At 37.3% G+C, this 20,296-nt stretch overlaps 1 protein-coding gene and 2 long non-coding RNA genes across 4 annotated transcripts in view; 2 read left to right on the plus strand and 1 right to left on the minus strand.

The window, feature by feature from the left end:
* Window positions 1-5,843: 5,843 nt before the first annotated feature.
* LOC144636000 (uncharacterized) lies at window positions 5,844-11,989 on the minus strand. Its single transcript, XM_078495136.1, has 4 exons — window positions 10,457-11,989; window positions 8,952-9,129; window positions 8,112-8,311; window positions 5,844-7,709 (listed from the first exon to the last, which is right to left on the minus strand). Exons 1-4 carry the CDS (start codon window positions 10,609-10,611, stop codon window positions 7,538-7,540), a joined length of 705 nt encoding a protein of 234 aa, XP_078351262.1. The 5' UTR covers window positions 10,612-11,989; the 3' UTR covers window positions 5,844-7,537.
* Window positions 11,990-12,286: 297 nt separating this feature from the next.
* LOC144636738 (uncharacterized) overlaps window positions 12,287-20,296 on the plus strand; it is a 74,926-nt gene continuing 66,916 nt past the window's right edge. Inside the window, exons 1-3 of one of the 2 annotated variants that reach the window (XR_013567608.1) lie at window positions 12,287-12,381; window positions 12,635-12,697; window positions 18,498-18,897. This is a non-coding gene — a long non-coding RNA (uncharacterized LOC144636738). Of the gene's footprint in view, window positions 12,382-12,634; window positions 12,698-18,497; window positions 18,938-20,296 lie in introns of those variants that run through there. The other variant, XR_013567607.1, reaches the window with a different exon arrangement.
* On the plus strand, window positions 12,846-17,862 carry LOC144636740 (uncharacterized). The gene is made up of 3 exons (XR_013567609.1): window positions 12,846-13,439; window positions 13,774-13,899; window positions 16,221-17,862. It is a non-coding gene; the product is annotated as an uncharacterized LOC144636740 (long non-coding RNA).

A 20,296-nucleotide genomic window follows, 5' to 3' on the forward strand; every position in this document is an offset into this window, starting at 1 on the left:
TGCCTTCTCGAAAATCGTAGCTGGCCTTTTTTCGTGCCCAAAACGACATTTTTCTCTCCCCGAAAACAACAGGTATTACTTTTCCCATGTCACGAAAGTTTGAGCTAAAGAAATCTCCAGTTTTTCATCACACTTTAATCCGAAAATCGTAGGCGATTATAAGTCTTCCGAACAGATGTTCGTCGAAACGGTCTGTTGGGTGCCCCTTATATTATAAGCATTCTTATCTTTTCTGATGTTTGCGTGTATTGCCCTTTTTGTGTTATCGGTAAAATCAGATAGAATTACAAAGTTCCTAATTAAATTTTTACCCTCTGCCTCAAGCCGTTTCTGCTGTCAATACTACAGTTGGCCTTCTGGAAAACTACCAAAAAAGTTGTCATTGTGACCGATGCAGATTTTGTGCGTGAGCTAAACACCCGAGTAATTGAAAGACAATATCGGTTGTGATTTAATAATTGCAATCAGATAAATCCGTCAGGGCCAAAAATGTCTTCACGTGCAAAAAAAGTTCCAAGTGAATTACAATGCAAATAAAACACTGAAATTATGAAAGATTGCCGTTTTTATTAAAACTTGCGGAAATTGCTTTTTATTAGGTGCAGCTTACGTACTTATTGCAAAGTCATCAAAACCATATTAAAGAATGTAAAAGGAGTAATCATGTATCGCGCTACAAAAAAAATATCATATTCCTTTCTTTCCACCTAAAGAAGTGTTGGACATGAGGCTGTTCCATATAACACTTGTGTTCGAATTCGTTTCATAAAAACTGGAGTTTCATAAAAAAAAACTGGTTAACATTCGATATATTTATTTATTAATTGGTCAACATGATAAGCAAGTAGAAACTCGTCGAGCATCCCTTTCATGTTAAAGGGACACTGTCACAGGGATTTTTCTGCTTTTCAGTAAAAAGTACTAAAATCGGCGAGGTACTCTTTCTCGTACATGAAATGGACCTAGAACATCAATATGAAGATATGAAGTAAATTGCTTTTGAAGGAAGTGGGGAGCCGTTATTAGTCTTGAATTGCTTTTTTCACAAGAGCAGAACTTAAAAAAGTCATCCTTACTTTTTTTTAAGTTGAGATCTAAAGTTCCTGATGTCATCGCAATAATATCACTTGTTTATAGCTTCAGAAAACTGGCATTATAATTTTTAACAAAACTTGACCACTATTTATAGGTTTCCATGCGCCTTTAGGTTCTAGAATTTTTGAAGTGAAGCACGTGACAGTGTCCCTTTAATTTATGTTTAAATGGAAATGAATAATTATAAAAGCCGTTTTGAGCTGATAGAAAGAGAGTGCAGGTACATGTAATTTACAGTTATTAAACGCGTCATCTTTATTGCTTTTCTATTTAGTATACCTTGCTTCTTTTTACGCGACTATAATTACTTAAAGAGAATGAAATTATATTTAACAAAACTATTGCCAGTGTTTGTAAAATTTCTTTTAACTAAACAAAGAAAACTAAAGACTAAAATTGTGAAGCTGAGCGCAAGACCCTCTATCTGCATGTTCCACTATCTCCCACGCTTTCGTGAGCTGAGAAGATTTTAAGCTGTCAATTTCGGTTCTCCAGGGCACTTAAAAAGACATCAAATAACCAATCTACGACGATGATTTTAGTCTCGTGAGCAAAAAATAAGCAACGAAAAAAAAATATTTATCACTTCTTCTGTCGTGTATTTAAGACAGCGTTTACTGTTTATTTTCCATATTCCTACCACTGTTTTTGGCAAAACTAATCTTCACCTAAAAGATATGTAAACAACACAAGACTGTTGCCTATAGATTCTTTTATTTCTTTTGTTTTCTCAAACGTTAAACAAGGCATTGCCCCTGCCATTTGTGTTACTAAATATCCTTTAGTATTGCAATCCGGCTCTCTCACCGGTACACAGGACTATCGACACAAACGGAAAATGTTTTGAGAGTTGAGTCCAAGCAAAATAAAATGCGTTGTTTGTTCCTCGACTCAAAACAAGTTTTGAATTGATTAAATGTGTCACACTAAAACCACAGAAGTGTTATTCACTATTGAAGCCGTTGTCTAGTGTTAATTAGTTTTATATTGAGTTATGTCTCTCCTTAAGAGCAAAACTCTGTTCCGAATATTATATGCCCGCTTTTGTTTATCAATAAATATCAAATATCAGAACAAGTGATGAAAGAGCATAGTTTACCTTGGATACTTGTTTGACAGTACTGCAGCTGTATTAGAATTACTTTAAGGTATAGTTTTAAGCAACACATTTGCTAAGTAACAGTCTTTTAAGACCAAAGCTCCAAACGAGCAAAAAATGGATGTTAACCTAACATTGTTCTGAAAGCAGATATTTTATCAACGGTTTTTATGTCATTAACAAACTATATCACAGCTTTTGTGGCCGAGAAATATAGCTCACGGAACATGCCTTAAATCAAATGTACATTATGAATTCAGATAGGTAAATGATAAAACATAACTTTTACATGTTTTGTAATAAGTTGCTCATAGAATAGCTTGTTTACGTTTCAACACCATTTAAACCTTGTTTATATTCGTTTTAATCATTATATTTGACAACAGACTAAAATACTGGTAGAATATTTATAAACATAAAGTGCACTTACATTTGTTGTGTACGTTTGATATTTTGAATGCTTGTATGTTGCGCTCACGTGCATGCATTTACGTGCATTAGGCACGTGGACGAGAGACAGCTTCTTTTGCAAAACAAGAATGAAGTACGCTCTCGTCCAATCAGGTGTCGTATTTTTGTGATTATATTTAAGTTACCTTAAGGTAACTATCGTTAGCGGCTACTAATTTTAGCGATTTTAGCGAGTTGGGCAAAAATCGTTAAATTTAGTGCTCGCTAAAATTTGTCTCTGTCATTCCAGAATTTATTATTCGTTTAATTTGCGTACCCCAACTCTTACCCGAAAGGGAAACAAAACAGGAAGCTTACCATGCCTATGAAATCGAATGAACGTTCTCGTACTTTATTTATTATAAGCCAGTTACACCTGAAAATGCTAAAGATAACTTACATTCATGACCACAATACAATTATCAACCTCGTTTATATCAACTGAAAAGTTTTGTTAAGCCAAGTGTAAATCATAAAAATCATAGACAAAATATAATAAAATGAAATCATAATTTTACCACTGGAAAGCAAAAATAAGTCCTACTTATATGCTTTTGATTTGAATCTGTTTAAGTCAACTATATGTGCGGATTTAGCATAAACGAATAGCTGCTCCCTTATTATGCAGCTAGTTTTTATCTCTGATTTATTTGAAATAAAATAAATGGATGTGGATGGTATAAAGGTTTTTACATTCGGACAGCGTTGGAAAGTGAAAAAATACTTTAAATGAATACCACAGCACCGAGATTGCATAATATTCTTTTTAATAACAGCGGTGTTATTCTCGAAACCTCCTTTTAAACTCGTTGGCCTAATGTTGGCGTTTGATAATTTTTAATATTAGCTTAGTAAAGGTTTTATAAGGTTGATTTTTGTTCGCATTGCGAGGCATTTTCTAACCTTAAGCTGCGCGCATTTCTTCTTTGACATACCACATGAGATTCAATTGTTGTCTTATTTTTATTTATTTTTTTAAGTGCAGTTTTCAAGTTTATGGTGGAATTGCTGTAAATACACAAAGAAACAAAATTGGTTTATTTTCTAGATTTATACTTTTGTCTTACGTAACGCGTGCATAAGAGAGTGCGAGGTTACACGTGTGTAGTAACAGATGCCTAAGCTGACAATACACGTGCACGTGTTAAAAATAATCACAGCGTTTATTAATAACATTCCGTTTAGAAATTTAATAAGCACCCTGTGTGATATTTTAAAAAGCACCTATGCCGGCTTCTAGTCGCTTTTAATAAAGCTTTATTGGATCATTATCAGTAGCTGGTAATAGGTGGCTACATAAAATAAATCAATAAAAATAAGAAAAAAGGCGCTATGTAATTTTGATCATTTAAATAACGATATTACGTGCTATATAACACTCGCGTTTTAAGAACCTTTTTAAGGTCTTACAAGACACGCTTTTTAAGGCCTTACAAGACACGCTTTTAAGGCCTTACAAGACACGCTTTTAAGGCCTTACAAGACACGCTTTTCTGCACGCTTTATAAGACCTTACAAGACAAGGTTTTTAAGACCTTACAAGACACGCTTTTCTGCACGCTTTATAAGACCTTACAAGACAAGGTTTTTAAGGCCTTACAAGGCACGATTTAAGCACGCTTTTTAAGACCTTACAACGCACGATTTTTAAGGCCTTACAAGACACGCTTTTAAGACCTTACAAAGAACGCTTTTTAAGACCTTACAAAGCACGCTTTTTAAGTCCTTACAAGACGCGCTTTTTAAGGTCTTACAAAGCGTGCTTTTTAAGTCCTTACAAGACACGCTGTCCTTACAAGACACGCTTTTTAAGGTCTTACAAGGCGTGCCTTTCAAGACCTTACAAGACACGCCTTTTAAGGCCTTACAGTACATGCTTTTTACGGCCTTACAAAGCACGCTTTTTCAGTAAGTCCTTACAAGACACGCTTTTTAAGGTCTTACAAAGCGTGCTTTTTAAGTCCTTACAAGACACGCTTTTTAAGGTCTTACAAAGCGTGTCTTTCAAGACCTTACAAGACACGCCTTTTAAGGCCTTACAGGACATGCTTTTTACGGCCTTACAAAGCACGCTTTTTAAGTCCTTACAAGACACGCTTTTTAAGGTCTTACAAAGCGTGCTTTTTAAGTCCTTACAAGACACGCTTTTTAAGGTCTTACAAAGCGTGCCTTTCAAGACCTTACAAGACACGCCTTTTAAGGCCTTACAGGACATGCTTTTTACGGCCTTACAAAGCACGCTTTTTAAGTCCTTACAAGACACGCTTTTTAAGGTCTTACAAAGCGTGCTTTTTAAGTCCTTACAAGACACGCTTTTTAAGGTCTTACAAAGCGTGCCTTTCAAGACCTTACAAGACACGCCTTTTAAGGCCTTACAGGACATGCTTTTTACGGCCTTACAAAGCACGCTTTTTAAGTCCTTACAAGACACGCTTTTTAAGGTCTTACAAAGCGTGCTTTTTAAGTCCTTACAAGACACGCTTTTTAAGGTCTTACAAAGCGTGCCTTTCAAGACCTTACAAGACACGCCTTTTAAGGCCTTACAGGACATGCTTTTTACGGCCTTACAAAGCACGCTTTTTAAGTCCTTGCAAGACACGCTTTTTAAGGTCTTACAAAGCGTGCCGGATAAAACCTTACAAGACACGCCTTTTAAGGCCTTACAGGACATGATTTTTACGGCCTTACAAAGCACGCTTTTTAAGGCCTTAGAAGACAGGCTTTTTAAGACCTTACAAGACACGCTTTTTAAGGCCGTACAAGACACGTTCTTAAGACCTTACAAAGCACGCTTTTTAAGAACTTACAAGACACGCTTTTTAAGGTCTTACAAGGCACGCTTTTTAAGTCCTTACAAGACACGCTTTTTAAGGTCTTACAAAGTGCCTTCTAAGACCTTACAAGACACGCTTTTTAAGGCCTTACAGGACATGCTTTTTAAGGCCTTACAAGACACGCTTTTTAAGGCCTTAAACTTAAACACGCTTTTTAAGGCCTTACAATGCACGCTTTTTAAGACACTACAAGACACGCTTTTTAAGACCTTACAGGCCACTCTTTTTAAGATCTTACAAGACACGCTTTTTAAGGTCTTACAAGACACGCTTTTTAAGACCTTACAAAGCACGCTTTTTAAGACCTTACAAGACACGCTTTTTAAAACCTTACAAGACACGCTTTTTACGAAGCTAGACAAAGTTTTAATATGCAAGTCAACGTGCTGTGTAAGTCCTTGCATGACAGACAGACTCTTATCAAGACAATTAAACCAACCATTTAATACTAATTTCTACACTTCTTTTTACTATTTATTTATCGTCTTTATTGAGCACGAATCTATTTCATAACGACCACATAAATGTCGGTACGAATTAATAACACTGTTGACATTAAGAGAATGCCACTCCGACCCATTAACATGTTAACATACTACAAACCTATCTTATCATATTGGCGCACAGTATGTAGTTGACTTGTTTTCAACATGTATAAAAGAAATTGTTAACCTTTTTAAGTACTTGTCAGGGGGTTAAAAAGTAAAAAAATGGAAACAAGCAATGATTGGCAAAGGTTTTCAATAGTTTCAAACCAAAAAAGGCAAAATAATTATTTTAGGGTGGAAACCTTAGGCCAATCATCCTAAAACTACTTTACTGGACGCATCAAGCTTAGCTAGTAACTGATTGGGACAGCTTTTAAGTTATTTGTGTTTGAATAACATTCTTGCTGTCTGTACAATGAGTTGAGACGGCAACCCAAGTGGATAGAAGTCAAACTTGAGTAAGTTGAAAATAAGTTGAAAGTTCATCCAATTTTTCAAAAAGTACTTTTTTAAAAATTGTAATGAACCCCGCACCATGATGATGCGGTGTTCATTTGAATAACAGACTCGGAAAGCAAATGCAGTAATAATCAAGCTTGAGTAGAGCCAAACAAATATTTTTCTTGATGGTAACAAACTGGGCCGAAAAATGTAAGTCACTGTTCAATTGATTAAGAATTTGATTAGGAATTACTGAGCTAGATATCCCCAAGGAGCCTATTACCCGGAGTGTGCAACTTGCGTATATTTGTGCAACGGCTTTTTCCAAAGTTAGTAAAATTATTATTAGCTTAAAGGAGAAGTTCACTCCAGAATGGCCAATTATTTTCTTCACGCCAATAGAAAGTTTACACAAAGATGTGTCATTCCCCAAAATTTTATCCCCCAACGTGCGCTATAACCTTACGAAATCTTTTCCAAAACTCGACAACTGGACGCCGCCATCTTGGAGCTGGTAATGTATGCGTGACGTCAAAGAGCTCAGCTTGAAGTTTGGCGGGAAAATTTAAATACTCGAAACTCCTTGTTTCTTCGTAGTGGCTTTTGTTTGTCAAAATGCCTCTTTGTGTTGCTCCATTTTGCTCAGACAGAGCTCCAAGAAATACAAAAAACAAGGAGTTTCGACTATTAAAATTTACCCGTCAAACTTCAGGCTGAGCTCTTTGACGTCACGCATACATTACCAGCTCCAATATGGCGGCGTTCAGGTGTCGAGTTTTGGGAAAGATTTCGTAGGGTTATAGCGAACGTTGAAGGCTGAAATTTTGGTGAATAACATATCTTTGTGTTAACTTTTTATTGGCGTAAAGAAAATAAATGGCCATTCTGGAGTGAACTTCTCCTTTAATTAAAAGTTACTGCTTAGGTTGGTTACTTTAACTGATACTGTTCCCTGGTTAACGACGTACTGTAGTGACGTATCAATAGCCTATTAACAAATCGTTTTTGAGTGGCTCATCGCGGGAAAATATAATTTCAAAATACCTTTACTTGAGTACACACTGCATCACAGACGCATCATGGTTAAAGTTGCTCCGAGTGATGGGCTCCTGGGGCATTTATTTATTTAATTATACACTACGAAATTTAAACTTTTCTGGCTCCGCGAGTTCGAGGACCACTACTATCGCCTTTACGGGCCTTGACTTAAACGCAAAACTCACACACTCTCCCTCCTTTAAAAAGACCCTAAAATTATCCAGAAAAACGTGTTGTTCACCATTCTGGAGCTCCACAATAAACCTATAAAAACAAAACCGGATAAATATCAGATATTAAAAAGATTTAGTTATGTTACAAATGTAAAAAAAGAATTGAAGTTTAGAAGAACCCTGATTCTTTTCCTTTCTACTTCCTTCTGCTATTGGCTTATTAAAATAGTACTAGTTTTGAACAAAGTTCAAGTAGAAATTAATGAAATTGGGCAATGTTTCCTGAATCTACAAGACGTTAGTCTTTTTTTCAATGCTGTTCCTAGTTCTCTGGTTTATTCTTGATATTAAGAAAAGCGAACTTTTTATCTTTCCATACTGATCCCGAGTTTCAATCAGTTTGCTTGATATAGGCAACGTATTTGTCATCCTTGCACGAAAATCAATAACATTATATAGAAGACATTAGATAGTTCTTTCAATAATATGCTACCTCATGAAGGCTACAACTTCTTCCAACCCTTGGTTGTATTCCAAGAGCACCTCTTGCTTTTTTAGGAGAATTCTCCACCGTTTGGCCAGATTCAAAAACACTGGGGAGCAAAGCTCTTGGTGTTGGTTTGTGTCATCTGGTATCATCCACTTCATCGCCGCTTTTTGCCCACCCCGTCTGGCATTAACGCCGATTTGACTCTGTTTAAGAAGAAGGAAAAATATTTTATCGTTAGAGATAATTCATAATCAGGAAGTCCGCATGCAATCTCAACCTAAGGCAACTTATCTTGGAGTGCATTTGGTAACCAAGGTTATCCAATTTATTTTCAAGGTCTGTAAAATGTCTCACTAAAGAAAAACAGCCAAAAAGAGGGAGGGCACTTCCACTTCCAAAATAAAACAATAAAAATAGAAAACCTGTGATAGTAACCTACAAGCGAAAGAAGCACTGACAGCGAAGTGAAGTTCCTTCCCGAAAACGCTTAATTGTGTTTGGTTAGAAACACAATACTCAGTCTTAATTCGTTTAACGTCTTACCCAGGATGCCTTGTAAAAAAAATCCCACCACAATGGTACCTCAGTTTATTTAACAAAGGGCCACAAAAGGATTCTTTTTTTATATTTATTTCTACGTTATTGTAAATTTTACGTTATAACAGACTCGAAGGTGATGCTACCTTTTTTTGAAAAAGCCACGCCGACTTGCTTTGAAACGATATTATTGAATACAATAATAATGACAGACATGTGTACAGTAGTCATTGATAGCATTAGCATCCAGTAAAATGTTCTCGTTAAAATATCTGTAACAATAATAAAGTTGAAAAAATCGCTTACCGCTTCAAGCTGCCACATAATGGCATTATGCTCCATCTTTAAAAGGTTGAAGTGGCGCTTAATGTTGTCTGAAATATGACGATCTTCATCTGATCGTCTTACCACCTGGCCACATCCCTTCACCTCGCATATCTTTGCGACCTGCCCGCATGCAGTGCTATGTGCAGGTATCAGACACCTTAAAAAGACAAGTGTGTTTACGAACGTAAGCAACAGCAGAGACACGTTGATTTGTTTTACGAATTGTATAGTTAAAAATAGTGTATGTGAGAGGCATTACGTTTCTTACTTCCGTTTAGGAATTCTTAGTTCAAAAGAGTCAATAAAAAAAATTGAATTAATGCAAAATCCTGTGTCCCCAGAGCCCGCCATTTTCTCGTGCCAAGTCGGCTTAGAGAAACGATAGGGCTATGGCGACGAGAATGGCTTTGTGCTCGCTCAAACTCTCTCCGAAACACTCCAAAATACGCGCGGCCTTGGAAAAGCCTGTGGAGGAGGCAGTTTTACCCTGGGTACCAGAGCTTTTTTTTTTTAACGCGCACGATGAATACTTCTAGGCGGTCGAAGGCCGTCGCCACGAGTTGTGAAGCCGCGAGAATAACTTGATAAAGACATGACTGACACCGGAAACCGCGCAAGGAAAACCTCTGGCACCCAGGGTAATTGTTTTCTCGTGTCTAGATAATTGCGGGCCCAAGAGAGGCCCGCAACCCTAATCTTGACAGTGACCAGCGGATAGCGTTTTACGCGTGCTCGCCACGTTTATATAAACCAGGACCGAACCGGAAGTTGAAATTTTTGTTCTTCCACTAAGCACGATCGGAATGCGAAAATGTGTTAATCACAACAGTTTGTCGTAAAACCGGAAGAGAAAAATCTGTTCTCCAAGAGCGATATTTTAAAAACAGCTTGTCACATTAGATAAACCTTCTGTGACATTGAAGGCGTTATGTGTTGCTTTTGAGAACATTTGCTGTGATTGTATCACAGATAAACCACGGTAAAGCGAATGATTCCAACAACGGTTATTGTCGAGAAATTCGTTATAACACTGACAACATAGCGAGTTTACCGACTGAGAAAAATCAAATCTACCAATTCACACTGCACCGCGTGCGAAAAATCTTTGCGTGACGCGTTACTCAGAATAATTGTCTATTGTCCATTTGATCATTTCAGCCCTCCTTGTTCAGTCGTTTATTTATAATTATCGGCACTGCCTACCAGTACCTTGTCTAAGTGCGTCAAGGCCCGCACTTTCTAACCTGTGGTTACCACTTGTTTTAGCCTTAATTTCTTTTCGCAAATTAAGATTAGATCTTCCGTAATATGTGCAAATATATTGTTTTATATGGGTTTACGTGTCTTCTGTTTACACAAGTCGTTTAAACATTGTCTCTTCAGTCTCTTAATTTTCCACGCACGTAAAAAATTAGCCGGCACTGGAAATCAGCTCTGCTGGAAATCCTTTACTTTCAGTTTAAAATGAAAGTACTTTAACATACCTTTCGATGGCTTCGCCACATTTTAAAGGGCACTCTTCCTTGTTAAAAGAACACACTTTCCTCATGTGTTCCGCCTCCTCGTTCTTTGGCACACGTGTACCACAAACGCAGACGATCTCACGCAGGTCGCATTCGTCCAGTTTGTGCTGATCCATATGCGATTTTCTGACTCGCTTGCGACATTTCTCGCAAGGAATTTCTACGCGATCACACTCCTTAATATGGCCTTTAGATGAGTCTAACTGGACTTTTTGGCCACACCAAATACATTCAGCCTGTACGCTGTGAAGCAGGCTGTTGGCCAGAAGATTCTTATTGAAGCTGGTGATTGGCTGGCGACAATGGTTGCATTCCGCTGCGTTGCCGGCGTTTATGGAGCATTTAAACTCCTCAACACAGAAGCCACAAAAGCTATGGCCACACGGAATAGCCACTTCGGCGTCCAGGAAGGGATTTCGACTGCAATAAATAAAATGTAAATATGGAATGAGTGTTGAATTCGTTGGTTGAACGTAATCCTCATTGAGTAAAATTAACTTTAGGAGTCGCTCGACTAGCTACTTACCACACATCACATAAAAATTGCTTAACCAAGTCTTCGTCGAACTGAACATGTTCGAAAACATTTTTCGAAGGCGAATCCATCACAAGAGATCCTAAATACGAAAACCTTTCTAGCTCTCTACTCGACGCTCGTACACAATGCAATATGCTTGTGCCTTCGTGGTAAGTTATTTGATATAGAGGATTATGTTTCACACGGACGCCTGGCGATCTCAAGGAAGTGAGATGTATTGGTCCATTAGCGGGTTTTTCTTCCCAGGGGGTACTCACGATTAAAGGGACGGGGATGATCGAACGAGGACAAAAATGGAAAACCATAGAAATTAAGTCCTGAAAAACTCTAGCACTACCTAGGGCTCAAAATAACGGCCGGTCAACGGACAATGTCCGGAATGATTTGAGACTTGACCGGTCAAACGTTCGCCTTGCCGGACATGTTATCCGGTCACAAGTAGGTGATATAATAATAATGAAATAAACTGTCCACTTACACCTCGCAGCACTGGCAGAACTTCAAACCAAAAAATGAATTGTAACTGATCGAATGAAAAGGTCGTTTATAGTTTGCGTATGACAGTCACTAATAAAAATATTTTCCCTGAGTTGTCCGTTTCTTCCTGCACAGAAACAAACGATTAATTTAGTTCCAAAACTCTCTAAAACAGAAATTGAGCAATTAAACCCCCAAACATTCAACAGCCAAACGCATTTGCAGTCCAGTTTGTACTTAATTCGAAAAACTACGTGGACTTTCATAAAGTCCTTCGATCGAGTGACTTTGTTGCTTGCACGGCCGCTTCGCTAACTTTAAGCTCGCTTCGCTCTCTTTGTTAATATTTATTGTGAGGTCGACATGTGGCGAGTCTAAAAATTTCGCAGCCAAGGCAGTACCAACAACAATATTCACGTTTTACATGTATTCCAAAAATTCCTTCCCAAACAAAATCCAAGAATATGATGAACTGTCAAGCCCCCTAAAAATCGAACCATTTATCGGGCCAACCCGGCACTTAAGTATATAGGGTATATAGTCCAGTAAAACTATGCAGTTTCGTTGTCCAACCCAAAACAAATTGCGACAAAAATAAAACATGCCTTATTCGACTTCACATATATTGAGAAATAACATACTAAAAGTAACTGTGAATCGGAGTATTGGAAAATAAATAAATGGCACAGCTCACAACAAATCTCTCGTACCTCAGTTGCTTAAAGCGCCCAACCAGTATCTGGGAGGCCATGATTTCCGTCGGGGACTCAGATTTTTTTCGTTGTCCCATGCTTGTGTCATGTTGAACACTTTTTCTTTATCTTTATCGTAGATGAGAAAGCGCAGGGTGGACAACTTATCATATAACACGGTAAGCATGCTGTTCGTAACTGATCATAAATAATTGCATCCACTAACTCGTAATTTCGGTCAAACACCAAATACAAATCGGTTACTTTCGAGCTTCGATCGATTACTTTAAAACATATCAAGAATATTAATTATGATTGTTCCCTTACTGACTTAACTATATTATTATTGTATTAGCGCTATACAACGTCCGGTGTTATACAGTTGTGTACACCTGTACTGTACTTTAATACTGTATATATATATATTTGCAGAGAGCATCGAAGGTGCGACGAAGAGAAGATGACAGTGGGAATGGTGGAAACAACAGTGGAACGGTGGGTGTATTTTCCGTTGACCATTTCACACAAACAATCGTTCCACACGCCAAAATTAATACAATTGATTGAAAAATATATTGCAGAAGTGTAATAAAACATTCAAGATGTCTAACTGATAGCGGAGCTCCTTAGCGGCCCGTAAGGGCCGCAGAGCGGAGCACCATACCCATAAAAAAAAACACATGAAAAAAAAAAAAAAAAAAACACATGAAATAAAATAGGAAACCTCTGCATCCGAGTTTTCATGGTCATCATGGCTAGCGGCATGCCTCGCGGGCGCGTACGGCGGCGTACAAACGTACGTACGGTGTTGCGCACATCCGGGATCTTGAAAGGTCTTGACAACTCGCGCAGTACTGGCGCGAAATAATTTTGCAGTGTGAGGAAAAAAAAGTGTGAGGTCTAAACAGCTAGTCTGAAAGTTAGAACTTGAGACAAACACATTTATTTTGGCTCCTTGTTATGCCGATGACTACAAACGAGAGCAGGGTAAACTTAACTTCGAGGAAACAGGGTTTAAGCGATTTGCGACGGGAAAGAGATCGCGAGAGATCCAGAAAACCCGGACAGAAAGCAGGCGAAAAAGTATAGCAAAGCGCCTGTCGAACCTGGTAGCAAAGTAGCGAAGAAAAGCGACTAAAATAGCAAGAGAGGTGCCGAGGAAACAGGCAAAGAAATAGCGGAGAACAAGGGAACGGAGATAAAACGAGCAGACGAGTGTACCTACTGCGGCCAACTGGTGAGTACAAAACTGCAGTGTTTCCGTCATTTAATATCTCTACGTTTTGTCTTAAGCTTACTTTATACGCAAAGTAAGCTTATATTGACGGCACATTTTACTTGCTTTCGCCACTAAGCATTTGCTTGTGACATGAACAATGTTGAAAAATACTATTCCTTAAAATTCAGTTTTACCAGGTTTTACTGATCAAATAGGAGGATTTGATTATGTAAACAAATAATTGTTGGGCCTTCGAGGAACGAATTCACAAAGAATATCACTTCAACACATCTCGAAGAAAATTAAGCTTACGATTTTTAAATGCTTGTGATATGATTATTTTGTTTTACAGTGCTGGAAGAGCAGCTGAGATGAGAATGAAAGTGATGTCAGTTTGCACGAAGCACCTGGAATTTCGTTAACTCCGAGTGAAATAGATCGATTCAGTGTATGCAGTTTATTGATATTCATGATGGAGGTAAAATTACTGTTCATTTAGTCAGAGTAAATAAACTTCAGCTTCATTACTTAGCTCTTTCGTTCCCAAATATATTAAATAATCCACTTGTCATGTAGTTCTGTTCACTATTGAGCGTTCATGTGGATTACATAACAATGTCAACAATTTTGAGATTTTGAGGTCTGTTTTGCTGGTTTCATTCAGAATGTCAACAGTAAATGTTATATTTGTCATAAAAAAATCACAATCTTGTTGTGGAATTTGGAAAATGCACACAACAAAGGTTAATGACTACTGGAAAACTGGAATCTTTGTGAGTAAATTCATGCCATTTTAGACACTGTATGCAGCTGTGCATGCAAACTTATTATTAATTAAATGTGTATCTTTAAAAATCTTAGTATTACTGTTAAGAAAAAAGCTTTTAAGATGTGGCAATGTTTTTCCTATGCATGTACATGTATATATAGGGGTAGAGGGGAGGGGGAGTATTTAAAGGTCAAACCTTTTAAAGAGGGAGTGTAAGGGTTTGCAGTGATGCTTTGAGTTTATTAAAATATCAGGACCTGAACAATCGATGGAATCGACAATCGATGGCAATCGATAACAATCGATGACAATCGATATCAATTAATCGATTGATATTGATAATCGATGAACAATCGATCGCTAAAGTTTTTGTGATTATCGATTGTCATCGATTATCAATTTCATCGATAATCGATGACAATCGATCAATTAACTAACATCGATTTTCATCGATTATCAATATCATCGATTACCAATTCAATCGATCATTTAACTGCCATCGTTTTTTATTTGACTAGTATTTGATAAATATGTTTACTTTAAAACACACGGTCTCTCTTGTATGTTATATTTTATTAGCAACAACAATGATAACCTTTCCAAAAAATGTCAATACAACGAGAAACTTACTAACTTAACAGTAATAAGGCAATAATTATTTAAAACAAACGTTTTGAGCTTAAGTCTTATTCGCCTCCATCAACGAAGCGTACGCTTTTCGGTCTGGTTTGCTTTCGAACCAACTCCTGGCAAAGTAAATAGAAATCGCAACTTACAGAATTCCTCGCTGTCTAAGTACAATGTAATTTTTCTAAAACTCTGTCTTGTAGTCCATAAACATTTTCTCGCTCGTCCGAAATATTTCAAATCAAACAGTAGCAGAGAGAACTCAAAAATACGTCGTCCGTACGTCGGAACGAAAACGAGACAACAGTGGGAGTCTGGTGATGAGTTTCGCCTGTCACGTCCGCCATTTTTGACTCGGTCACGAATAACGAAGTGTCTTTGGAATTCTAGCGCTAGCAAACAGTAGGAAACTCGAATGAAAAACAGAAACATTAAAGCTTATGATGTAAACTTCATCTCAAATATGGAAAGGAGCTTTATTATTTTTTTTTACAAAACAACATATGTAAGTATTTACTTCATGCTTCGGATTGATTGTGTGTTTAATGCCAATCGATGGCAATCGATGAAGTTCGCGACCACCAAAGTGTGATTATCGATTGATCATCGATTGGCCGATGCCGATCGATGCCAATCAACAGTAATTAATCGATTGTCATCGATTGATCGATTGATTTTCCGATCATCGATTTTCATCGATTGTTCAGGTCCTGAAATATTTACAGTAGAACCCTGCTAACTCGAACTCTGAAGGGAAACGAAAATGAGTTCGAGTTAGCGGGGTTTTTCGAGTTAGCGGGGTTGATTGAATATTTTATTTGCCAAGTTAATAATTGATAGTTTACTGATTTTTAAGCACTTCAGTATACAGTACTGTGCAAATTGAACTTATCTTGCCAGAAACTCTAAAGCGACCACACATTCTTTTGTTAAGAGTGGAAAATGACTGTCAAATACATGATCTGTTCATTGCTATAATCAATGGGCAACCGTTCGAGTTATCAGCGTAAAAAGTTTGACCCAAATTTTGTTCAAGGGAAACAAAATTTAGTTCGAGTTAGCGGGGTTTTCGAGTTATCCGAGTTCGAATTTAACCGAGTAAAAATGACTGAAAAGTGGGGTCAAATCCAAGGGAAATGGAAGTGAGTTTGAGTTAGCAAGGTTGTTCGAGTTATCCGAGTTCGAGTTACCGGTTTTTTTTTCTGTAGTTGACTTCGCAGTTATCAGTAAAAAAAATAGTCTGTGCTGATACATCTCTGTTAAATATATAAGGTATCCTTTCGCATCCAGTAGTTTTGCTTCACTTTATACAAGCTTGCGTTAAGTGTTTTGTTTTATAAATTATTGATTTTCATACCAATTAATCAATTTTAATTTAATCTGTGGCATTTGACTTTTTTCAGGGTTAACATGAATTTCAGAATTTGCAGAGCCACAGACACAAAAACAGAATGTGGACAAGGACATCAAAAGAAAACAGGAAGGATTAAGATTATCCAGCTTGATGTTTGGGTGTCTTCATGATGCCATTTTCAAGAGACTAGTAAATTACATGTAAATTGAAATCAAGAAAAGCTGCAAATGAGCAAAGTTTATATTTTAAATGTTAACGTATTTACAGTGTACTTCAGAAAACAACTTCTTGATTGACCTGTCTCTTTCACATCTTTTTAGATGTAACAAGGGCATTATGAAGTGATCTTTTTAAGAATAATTTATGCAGCCAAAACAGTAACAGCAGAAATGAATGGGAGTTTAAAATTGCTATTTTCAATGTTTTGGCTGGTAAGAAACCACATGTGACCAAGCTAAAATCTCTTTGGCCGGTTAACATGACCTGTAAGTGTCCAAATATTTTGAGCCCTCGACTACACAGGACTTACATGTAGTTGTCTAATTACTGTATATCATAAGATCTTTGGTTGACCTTGGGGGAGGTAGTGGAGGTAAAAAGCAATGTAATAATTTGAATTTGGATTGGTAATGCTGAAACTGGTGTAATTCTTAAGTATAGAGGTTAAAATCGTGATTGCAAGCAATATGCAATACCAATTTCATTCTTATGTGTTGTATGCTGCGTACAATTTATAAGAACAGCTATAATGTTAAAATTAGTGAAATATTCTAAAGCCAGATTAAATTTGCAGTATCCATTAGGTACCATGAAGCAACCAAATTGTGACTCATTTGCTTACTTTGTGAACTTCATGACGAATGGGCAACATGACTCCACAAAAATGTGTACAATAAAGCATACAAATTTTTAAAAGAGCAGTCAAAGTATTGATGCTTTTTTCTTGCATAGTTTTATACACAAGCAAACATGATTCTATTTTTTCTGCGTAATCAAAGAACAAAACTGAGTTTGAGACACACAAACAATATTCTATCTTCCCAGAATTTTTGTTTTTTTTTTTTATTTCTGTAAGTGAAGTGAAACCCCTTAAGAGGAAGGGGACTCAAAAAGACATGTAAAAGTAAAAAAGGTGCTATCATCCTTTTTTTTGGGGGGGGGGGGGGCGAGGGGGGTGGGATGGGGTTACAGAATGTCCCTTCTTTGCTTCCAGTTAGTTTCACTCCGGTTTGCTTGTAGTTAGGTTCACCCCTGTTTGCTCGCAGTTAGCTTTATTCATCCGGTGTGCTTGGGATTAGCTTTCACTCTAGTTTGCTTGTGGTTAGCTTTCACTCCGGTTTGCTTGGCATTAGCTTATGGCAATATGCTGTAAACCCTTTGCTACATGTATGACCTCTGCCATTTCCATTCAAAATTAAAATATAGGCAAATAGTGAAAATAAAAACAAATGAATGAATGAAAAAAAGAAAATTAACCATATTCTTAATGTAGATGTATATTATTTCCTATATACTCTAAATGTTAAGTGCTTTGCTAATTTACCACGTGATATGCCTATCTACCCCAACATGCAGCCCTACTACCCCCTCCTTATCTTCGAAGGTTACATAATTACCCGTTTTGCAGCATAATTTCCCATCCAGACTTCTGGATCATAATGCTGTCGGTGGAATTAAAACGTTTTGATTGATTTTGTTTGTTCTCGGCTTATTTGGTGTTGCTGTATACGGTACTCCCATATAAGGGCTATACGGGTATGTGCTGCTCAACAGGGTGTGCCTTTTGCCTCTCTGACTCTGAAACAGGGTATACAAATCACTCTTTTGACTGTGGAACACTATCAAGTTTAGCTATGAAAATCCGCTCCTCTCATTGGTTTTTCTCCAAGCCACAGACAAAGTCAAGTGAGCGCTTTGTGATGTACGCTAGTGTTTTTATATCTATCTTCATATATTTTTCATTGTGGATATTGTCTGGAACAGGGTACCTATTTTGCACTGTTTGTCTGGAACAGGGTCGCAAATTGAGCCGTTTTTCTCTGGAACAGGTCCAGAGTCTCAGCGACTCAGTGGCACACCCCTTGAGTAAATTTTAGGGAGTACCTCTCCCCCCCCCCCCCCGGGACACGGTAAAAAAAAGTAAGTAACAATATTAAAATTTATAAAAAAAAAATAAAACGAATATTATATTCTTAGCCTTAAAATTGTACAATGGCTTGAATTCAGGTTTCAATAAAGTGCAAAATAATTAACTGGGGAGCTCCGCTTTTAGGCTTGCCTAAATCTATATATTATTTCTTTATTTTTTTTTTCCAATTTGTCACAGGCGTCTTAAAGTCAAAGATCTGGATCATATGGAAAAGAGTTATAATAAAATGTTATAATTTTTTGGCGCGGAACTTTTATTCCAGTACAGTAATGATGTACATAGGTCGCAAGGAGTGAACATAGTCGGTGTTTTTTGTGTTCGAATCTAAGTGCATTCAATTTGATTAAAAATACTGACTGCAATCGATACATGTAGCAGATGGAAAAAATATACAGCACGTTAAATTACGTTTCGAATTTATGTGCCGTGAGAGTCGTTGCGAAAATAGATAATTAAGTCAATTATGCAATTCTCCTCTTGATATTGCATTTGATTACTGAAAAATAAAAACAATTAACTATTGAACCGTAGGGAACCAACTGTACTGTAACAGGCACTTTATGAAGAGAATACATGCGTTGTATTAAAAATCAATAAATTAAATAGCTAAAGAGGTGCTGAAATAAGTGTTGAGTGGTTGTTTAACTACATGGGGGTGGGGGAGGGGGAGTAGGGTTCAAGATATACATTTAAGGATACACATCCTTTTTCTAACAAAACACGTCTTACAAGGTCTTCCAAAGCGTGGCTTCTGAGGTTTGGCAGTGCGTGACTTGTATAGACTCAAAAAACGTGTCTTGAAACTTACAATGCGCGTTTCAATTGCATCTTTACGGTTTTACAACGCGCGTTTTGTAAGGCCTCGAAGTCGTTTCTTGTCAAGCATTAGACGCAACTTGTAGGGTCTAAAAAACATGTCTTTCTATATAGCCTTGAGGTCTTACAAAACGTGTCGTGTAAGGTATTAAAAACAAACAGGGAAAAGCCTTTAAAACCGGCTATTCTTAAGTAAGTCTAAAAAACATGCTTTGCTTTGTAATCGTTTCTTGCAAAGTCTTAAAGCGTGTCTTGTTAAGCAATAAAAAAAGGGAATCAAGGTATTAAAAAGAACATCTGGTAAGCCCTTGTAACGCGTGTCTTGTAAGGTCTTAAAAAGCATGCTTTGTAAGGCTGTAAAAAGCATGCTTTGTAAGGTAAAAAAACAGTGTTTTGTAATGCCTTATCCAAAAAACGCTACTGGTAAGGCCTAAGGCGTGCTTGTAAGGCCTTAAAAAGCGTGCTTTGTAAGGCCTTAAAAAGCGTGTCTTGTAAGGCCTTAAAAAGCGTGCTTTGTAAGGCCTTAAAAAGCGTGTCTTGTAAGGTCTTAAAAAGCGTGTCTTGTAAGGCCTTAAAAAACGTGCTTTGTAAGGCCTTAAAAAGCGTGTCTTGTAAGGTCTTAAAAAGCGTGCTTTGTAAGGCCTTAAAAAGCCTGTCTTGTAAGGTCTTAAAAAACGTGCTTTGTAAGGCCTTAAAAAGCGTGTCTTGTAAGGTCTTAAAAAGCGTGCTTTGAAGGCCATAAAAGCGTGTCTTGTAAGTTATAAAAAAAGCGTGTCTTGTAAGGTCAAAAAACGTGCTTTGTAAGGCCTTAAAAAGCGTGTCTTGTAAGGTCTTAAAAAACGTGCTTTGTAAGGCCTTAAAAAGCGTGTCTTGTAAGGTCTTAAAAAGCGTGCTTTGTAAGAACTTAAAAAGCGTGTCTTGTGAGGCCTTAAAAAACGTGCTTTGTAAGGCATTAAAAGGCGTGTCTTGTAAGGTCTTAAAAAGCGTGTCTTGTAAGGTCTTAAAAAGCGTGCTTTGCAAGGTCTTAAAAAGCGCGCTTTGTAAGGCCTCAAAAAGCGTGCTTTGTAAGGTCTTAAAAAGCGTGTCTTGTAAGGTCTTAAAAAGCCTGTCTTCTAAGGCCTTAAAAAGCGTGCTTTGTAAGGCCGTAAAAAGCGTGTCTT

Source organism: Oculina patagonica, chromosome 13 (genome assembly GCF_052425735.1).
Source record: "Oculina patagonica isolate OP01 chromosome 13, crgOcupat, whole genome shotgun sequence".
NCBI lineage: Eukaryota > Metazoa > Cnidaria > Anthozoa > Scleractinia > Oculinidae > Oculina > Oculina patagonica.